Source organism: Oryctolagus cuniculus, chromosome 4, assembly GCF_051225735.1.
Source record: "Oryctolagus cuniculus isolate XC-2025 breed Fujian yellow rabbit chromosome 4, ASM5122573v1, whole genome shotgun sequence".
In the NCBI taxonomy this organism is placed as follows: Eukaryota; Metazoa; Chordata; class Mammalia; order Lagomorpha; family Leporidae; genus Oryctolagus; species Oryctolagus cuniculus.
Window position 1 is genome coordinate 167,511,459 of NC_142870.1, and position 8,482 is coordinate 167,519,940.

Below are 8,482 nucleotides of genomic sequence, written 5' to 3' on the forward strand. Positions count from 1 at the left end.
CAAGGGCAGTAGCCACCTGTCAAGCTGACGATGAAATTCAAAAACTTCCATTCAAATAGCTGGGTACAAGAACACATGCTTATGTGAGAAAGAGTCAGTACATTTTTAAATGTTTCTATCTGAATTCTAAAGACTATTTTGAAATAGAAATTCAGAGAAATAAAGAGAATAAAATGGGGCTACCATGGCCGGATACAATTACCCTGCCCACCCTTGCTCCACGCAGAAATCTGCCAAATGAAACGGCATTTTGTTTTTTAATGAGCAATGCAACTTGGACTTCTCAGTTTTCACATAGCCTAAAGTCTTAGATTATAGCATTTTTCCCACACCGAGAAACACCAAAGTACCAGTCTAACAAAAACTCCAGCAGTTCAGAACACCGATTTTTTTTTCCGCCACGAATTTAAACAATAACAATATAACTTTCAAAAGTTAATTTTTAAAGAGCATCTGGGGTATGAGGCTGGGAACCCTCCTTGGGGTAATAAAAGCAAAGAATGAAATGTTTCTTCCCACCCAATGATCCTCTTCTTGCCAATGACTGGGCAAAACACCAGCCCTAACATCCTCAGAGAACCCAGCTGTGTCACCTGACCTACCTGTTGAGCAAAGCCCTTGGAGATTTCACACCCAGCAGGATGCTTGAGAACAGGAGGAGTAATTCCTGGAGGAATTACAAGGTCAACAACTACCTAGTGAGAAAGTCTGAACATCAGACCTTTCAAAGGAGGGGCTCTTAACCTGGGGCTCCCTGGAGTTGAGGGGTCTAGCCTGAAATCGTGACCAGAGATCCGTTATTCACTGGGAGGGGATTCCCATGGGCACGGGGGTTGGGTTTTTGCACCACATGTTCACAGCAATCCGACACCATCTCCCTTGCACAAAAAGCTGTCAATGGTTATTTTAAACCAGTAGAATGAAGAGACCTGGAGAACTCACAGGCTCCTCTTGAAATAATTAAGGTATCTGTTTCCAATGATCATCAGCGCGTCCCTCAGCCCGTGGCATCCAGGTAGACTCTTTGGACGCCAATTTCTAAAGCGGCGGGTTGCAGGTGGGAAGACTGGGGTGATGCTGCCCTCGCCCCCAAGTAGAAGCCAAACCACCCCTATTTCGGGGCAGGTGCGTCCCACCCGCCTAAGAACACCCGCAGCAGCGCGCCCAGAAGCGAAACCTCAACACTCAACTTATTTAGCAGCCCACCAACACGGGCCAGGCCAACCCACCGCAGCTGGTAAAAGTTAACTCGTTTAAGATTGAAAGAAAAAAAGAAGAAAATAGCCCCGAAAGCTAAAGGAAAACGTGCGAAACTCCACGCAGATGGGGTCTTCCCACCCACCCTCGGAAATAACAGGCTTCCCAATCAACAAGGCACCGGGGGCATCAAGACGCCTGGAGAGGAGGTGGTTCGGGGCTGAAAAGGCAGGCGCGCCCCCAAGGAGTCGTTACCGTCCACCGGGTGCCGGCGGTCCGCGTCGCCGCTCATCTCCGCTCCGGCTCCGGGCAGCCCGGGGCGCGCCTCCCGCAGTCTGGGCGGCGGCTGCGGTTGCTGAGGCAGCGCCCCCCGGGGGCCTCGCAGGTGCACCCAGCGGCCGCGGGGCGCACGCCCAAGCCACGGGAGCCGCGAGGACGCGCGCTCGGCGATGCTTTCGCTCTGCGGTCCAAGGCTCCAGTGCCAGCCTCCTGCACCCAGTGGCTCTCTATTAATACTTGGAGCGCGGGGCACTGCGTGCCACGGGCTTGACCCAGGGGGGAAGGGGCGGGGAACCGCGTGGAGAGGCGGTGGTGCTTTGGGGCGAGAGGCAAGGGGCACCCTCAGCCCACGTAGGGTCGAGGCTGGACAAGACCCCTGAGCGGGCTTTGGTCTAGTGACCTTAGCTGCGTCCAGCTCTTGGCAGCAAACTCCTGCCAGGGCTGAGCTGGCAGAAGGAGCCCGAAGCTAAATCTGTTGCCCGCTTCGGGCCAGCAGCTCAGGGAACTATTTTAGGGCAGCTCTGGTGAGGAGAGGATCCACTACCCATTCATTCAGTACTGTGCTGACATTTAAGAGTTCTAAAAGCCAGACTTTTCCCGGGTCTCCTGTCAGCTCTTTGCCTGTGTGAAATGTTGGGTTTGGAGGAAGGCAAGGTTGCTGGCACCCAATCATGAGCGGAAGGAGGTGATAAATAAATCAGAACAACCCCAGATTTGTTTGGTCTTCAGAGCAGAATTTTTCTTAACACTGGATTTGCTCCACCAAGCAAGCGGGTGGAAGGCTCCTGTCGGCCCTGCTCCTGTGTAAATTTAAATAGAATCAGTAAGCGCTGCTTTTTTGTCATTCCTCCAGCAGACCTTACGTTTAAAGTCTTACTCCCTTAGGAGCTTTTAACTGAGGCTGTTGATGTGATGCGAATGATCAGTTAACGCCATTTCAAAACGCATTTATGACAACTCCATCGTGGGGCTGCATTTGTAATCCAGACCCTTCAACAGACTTAAAAAAGAAAATGATCCTGCCTTTGTTTTGCACAGAGCCTGGTAGCATTGCTTCCCAGTGAGTGCTTTCCTCTGGCAAGCAGGAAGTCCACAGTGAAGACAGTGCAGGCTTCTGCCTCCCATAGAAAAACTGATTATTTCTAATGTGCCTACAACCAGAGTTACTAAAAATGTTAAAGTGAAGACCCTGCAGATGCATTTTACAAAGACTCCCATCAACTCCTTTGTCCTGTTCCACCAGATAAAGGGCTGAGATCTCAGGATAAAAGCTTAAATAAGAATTCTAGGGGTGAACCTTTGGTAACTCTATTTAAAAAATACTGAAAGAAGTATACACTCTGCAAAGTTTTGTGCTTTTCTATTTGTGGCATTAGAATAACCCTGCCCACTCTAGCTCAGAATGAAGACTGGGTCTGCTCTCGTTGATTTATGTATCGCTCTGTGAGAGACAGACCAGTGCCTGCTGGGACCATGGGGGGTTACAGAACTGTCCATTCCCGGATCTGGGCAAGGGACTCCCTTTCCCCCAGCAGGGAAGAGTCTGATCACCATGTCTTAGTTTGAAAACCAGAAACTGTCTTTAGAGCTCACTTCTTTCTGGCATCTCTCAACTGTAATATTTATCCCTGTAAAAAAAGCATCCTATGCTATTCTTTTGGCTTTTACTCTTTAATTAGGAGGTGCTTCCTCTGAGCCACACACTAAAAGGATTTATAGAAAAAAAAATCCTGCCTACAGAGTACTGTAGTGCAGTTGAGAGAGAGACAGGCTTAGAACCAGCTAATCTTCCTGAGATGTTTTACGTTCTGCAGGAGATATGCGACACTGAGGAGCCACAGAGAAGATGGACAATTCTATTTTGGGAATTAGAAGTGCTTCCAACCAGAAGTAGGAAATTTCACCAATGATAGTTGCTATCATATGAACTAGGCACGCTAGCTCACACCTGCCTTCTTGTAACCCCTTAAGAACAGGAATGATGACTGTCCCCATTCTACACATGGACAGACTGACATTCAGATTAAATAACTTTTCCAAGAACACAGAACTGAAGAGTTTCAGGATCATGGCTGGAATGTAGCTCTCTGTCATTATGAAGCCAGCACCCCATCTCTGCACAGGTCTGCACTGATTAGCAAAAGCACTTTCTACAAACTTGTACCAAAGGTTTTCACGAAAACCTTTCAGGAAAAATGAGTCCTTCAAGAGAATGGAGATAAGCCAGCTGGCATTGCAGGAAATCAGACTGCACGAGACAACCTTGCTTTCTTCACAGAATAGTTTCTACCTGTCTTAACACGATGGGACATTCAAAGGACTCTTAGGACGAACTTGGGAATCAGTGTATCAGGTGTCACTTCTAGGAGAATAGCATTCATTAATCCACTGTTTCATGTATCACCTGTTGAATACCCACTCTAGATATACCCTTTTTCTGAAGGCTGATTTCAGTCCAACGACAGATTTCCCTAGGAATGCTCCAAGGAACACACAGAGGAAGTGAGAGTTACTCTACCTAGAGTTGCCCATTGGAACAATTTACTTGAAGTTGAGAAACATGCCTTTTGCTGGACAGGAAGTGGGAGAGAAGAAACAAAATTAAGAGCTTCTATTCCAATAATAAAAATCTCCACTGGTCACACCTACCCAAGGCAGCCCTCAAATTGTGTGGTTCTGAGTCACATGTTCAACACAGAGACATCAAAAAGTCAGTGATTACAAATCCACTCTTCTTGTCAGACAAATACCACGTTCAAATCTGACCCATCCAGCCAATTACTCAGTCCTGGATCAATCCAATACTGCCCAATGGGTGAATAACTTAGAAGTTGTGCAACTGTCATAAGATCGCACATATGTAAAATGACATTAACAATACCAACGTTATGGGACTTCTGCATGAGATCTATAGGTTGGTGAAGATGTGCTTTTAGTCCCTAGTAGCAGAGATATAAATTAGCCATGGTTTAAACAAATCAGGATCATTTTTTCTAATTTTAACTGAAACTTAGAGATATGTGGTTTATGGTTGGTCTTGCAGACTCATGTTTTCATGAAGTTCCTAAATGTCTTCTATTTTTTTTCCTTTCTCTGGCATCTTTAACACAGGCTTCCAGCCTCAAGACTTCCTCATGATCACAAAATGGCTGCCGGAGCTCTGAACTGACTCATGTCAGTTTTCTGAATAGGAAGGAGAAAGAAAAGGGGGAAACAGTAAAAACAACACATGGAAGCTGAGTCAGGCACCTTTCAACAGCTTTCCTGGAAGCCTTGTCCGACAACATCCATTTAAAATTTGATAGATGTTCTGTCTGCAAGAGAGGTCAGGTGTGGGGAGGGAACAGCTGTGTTAAAGAATCAAAAAAGATCCTCACCAAAATACAATACTAGAACTGGTCTAGATGTGTGTGTGTGGAGAGGGGTAATTGGGGAACAGGCAAGATGTGGGCTAGACAGACATTTTTGTGACAGAATTGGAACATCTGTTTCAAGCCAAGATCAGAACTGACAGGAAACATCACTTGGATTATAACAAGCACAGCTTGGTGCTAAAAACTAAAGAAGCAATTTAGCTACTACACTGCAGATCTCTAGGCCAAGAACAAGAAAAGCGACAGCAAATCATAGAAACAAAAGTAGAGATGTGGGAGAAAAAAATGAGAAACAGACCTAACATTTAGGGTTTGCAAGCCACCTAAATCACATCTGGATACCTTAAGAATTTTTTTTACAAACAATTTATTAGGAAGATGTGAAGAACATATAGAGACCTGGAGATTGGAAGGTTAGAAGATTGGAGGAAGGACCAAGCAAGAGCCAAGCTAGCTCTGGACTTTCAAAAAGTAGGAAGTGCAGCAAACAGCTTGTTACAGGGACAAGTCTAGCCAAGGGTGCTCCATCTCCCTCTTTCTGCTGCAAGAGAGATGCTATCCACAAGTACCCAGAGAGTCTCATTTCTTACGTTTGCATCACGTGGTCAAATCCATCAGAGGTGTATGCCTGATTAGCAATGCCTGGACCCAAGGATGGAGATAGGATCAATCACCTCTCTTTGAATTCACCTGCTTAGTTCTGCCATTTTAAAAAAAATGAATGCCCATATTATAAGTCATGTGGTCTCCATAACTATTATTGTGGCCAAATAAATTACCCAACCACGCATTTCAAGGGCATGGAAAAAAGAAACAAACGTAAAGTTGGTATAAGGAAAGAACCAGTAGAAGCTAAATGAGATAGAAGCCAAATAAACAATGTGAGATATTAGTAAAATGAAAAGTTGGGTATTTATTTGAAAGAGAGATAAATGAAATTTATAAATCTTTAAATATGATAACAGAAATAAATGAAAGAAGATTCAAATTAATTTTAATTTGAGTTGAAAAATGAGATATTATGGATGATACTGCAGAAACACAGAGAGTCATACAGGGATCACAATGAACAACTATATGACAACAAATTAGAAATTCTGGAAGAAATGGTTAAAGTTGTGGATACAGGTAACCTTCTCAAATTGGATCATGAAGACATAGAAAACCTGATCAGACCAATAAGAAGTAGTAAGATTGAATCACTAATAGAAATGCTCTCAAGAAAGTAAAACCTGGGACCAGATGGTTATAATGCCAAATTTTACTAAACTTTAAAGGAAGAAGTAACCATTTATTCTCAAACTATTATAAAGAATTGAAAGGGGTGGAACCCTTTCAACATCATTCTGCAAAACCAACATGGTCTTGATTACAAAACCAGACAAGGATAGAACAGAAAAAGAAAACAATCTCCGATTAACACAGATGCAAAAACGTCTCAACAAAGTACTAGCAAATCAAGTCCAACAACATGGCAGAAGGATTATCCACCTGACCAAGTGGTATTTATCCCAGAGATGCAGGGATGGCTCAACATATGCAAATCAATGAATGTAATACATCACCCCAAGATAATCAGCTAGAAAATCATAGATGCAGAGAAAGCATTTGATGAAATTCAACATCCATTCATGGTAAAACCTGTGAACAAGTTAAGTGTGGAAGGCATACACACCTTGACATAAAATAAGGCTATATATGAGGAGCTAGGACAAAGGGTAATAAAACACCATCAGGTGAACATAAGAGGTATCTTGTAGCACATTGGGGGTGGTTTTGGTATAAAGAACTGGAGGAAAAAAGATGTGGAAATGGAAAGGCTGGTTGGCTGGTACAATTGGTTGAAGCTATGTATATGTGAAGAAAAGTTTCATTGTTCCCCTTAAAATGTGCAAGTATTACATGTTAATCTAAAGTTTCAAAAGGACCCGAACAGCACTCTGGCCTCAGAATCAGCCCTTAAGGCATTTGGATCTGGCTGAAGAGCCCATGAGAGTATTTTAGTCATGGAAAGCCAAGGCACTCTGGCAAAAAAAAACAAAAACAAAAACAAAAACAAAAACAACAACAACAACAAAAAAACCTAAATGAAAGATCTCCACGAGTGAGATCCCAGTGGAAAGAAAAGGCCATCAAAGAAGGAGGTGCCTTTCTCTGAAGAGAGGAGAGAACTTCCACTTTGACTATGACCTTGTCTAAATAAGATCAGAGTTGGCAAACTCAAAAGGATTCCATAACCTTGGCAACTCATGACAAGAGCCTAGGGAGATTACTGACGCCATAAACAAGAGTGTCAATTTGTTAAGTCAACAACAGGAGTCACTGTGTACTTACTCCTCATGTAGGATCTCTGTCCTTAATGTGTTGTTCAATGTGAATTAATGCTATAACTAGTACTCAAACAGTATTTTACACTTTATGTTCTGTGTGGGTACAAACTGTTGAAATCTACTTATATATACTAAATTGATCTTCTGTATATAAAGATAATTGAAAATGAATCTTGAAGCGAATGGAATGGGAGAGGGAGTGGGAGATGGGAGGGTTGCAGGTGGGAGGGACGTTATGGGGGGAAATAGCCATTGTAATTCATAAGCTGTACTTTGGAAATTTATATTTATTAAATAAAAGTTAAAAAAAATTTAAAGTTTCAAATGGACACAACTCCCTTTGGAAATCCCCACCCTTAGGACCAGGATTTGGGCTGGTCAGAAGGCAATGGCAAAATCTCTAGAAGAGTACTCCTCAGAGAGTGCTCCGGTGACCAGTGCTGGTCTGGGAAGTGTCTGAACCGATCCAGGACAGGAGAGTCAACAACTGAGGGCACTCATTTAGAAACTGTAATAGGAAAAATTTTGGCGCTGCTGACCTCATGGCCCCAGTGTGGTCCTGTGCAGTGTGGGGTGGTTAGCAGCCTCACTAGTAGCAACCCTGTAGGTGCTAGTAGTACCTCCTCCTGGTTTTGACAAGCAAAAGTGGCTGCAAACTTTGCCAGATGTCCCTACAAGACAAAATGCTCCCAGCTGAGAACCACTGCTTTATCGCAATTTGATGGAGTACGATTGGGTCTGTTGAAGCTCATATAAAAATATACTTGGGACCTGCATTGTGACAACTTTCTGCTTTCTTTTCTAGTGGTTGTTATTATCATATGTTAGTATCATATTTCACTACCAATTTATGTCAGATTTAAAACAAGTCTCATCCCCACACATCCCTGGAGACATGCTGATCCAGAAAATCACCATCCAAAATACAGAAGTGGTCCTTACCAGGTGGCAGCAACCTTGGTCTCCCCTTCATCCCCCTGCCAGAATGACCCAACAGCTCAAGTCATGAGACCGACCTGTCTGGGTATCAATGACCTTCACGAGTTGTACACGATACTCGTCCATCACCAATTAATTAGTCATAAAATTCTCAAGGAGCCCCTAACTTTCACCACTAGAGAATATCCACCGAGTCCTACAACTGAGCATTTGAGCACAACTTAACGAATCTTAGGAAAATAAGTCACTGGAACACTGATGACACGCTAAGTGCCAGGGAGCTGTTGCCATCTGGTAGAGCAACACACAGTGATGCAGTGAGTGTCTGCAGAGTGCAGGCTCTGAGGCTCCTCAAACCGATCG

General features: G+C 43.8%; 1 protein-coding gene across 4 annotated transcripts in view; it reads right to left on the bottom strand.

Annotated features, from left to right (window-relative positions):
• The window catches only part of GADL1 (GAD like acidic amino acid decarboxylase 1), a 190,991-nt gene extending 189,317 nt beyond the window's left edge, over positions 1-1,674 (bottom strand). Inside the window, exon 1 of one of the 4 annotated variants that reach the window (XM_070072897.2) lies at positions 1,453-1,674. In XM_070072897.2, the coding sequence (XP_069928998.2) occupies positions 1,453-1,489 (37 nt within the window). In that variant the 5' untranslated portion in view covers positions 1,490-1,674. Of the gene's footprint in view, positions 1-1,342 lie in introns of all 4 variants that reach the window. The other 3 variants (XM_070072898.2, XM_089331210.1, XM_089331211.1) reach the window with 3 other exon arrangements.
• Between the last annotated feature and the right edge of the window lie 6,808 nt (positions 1,675-8,482).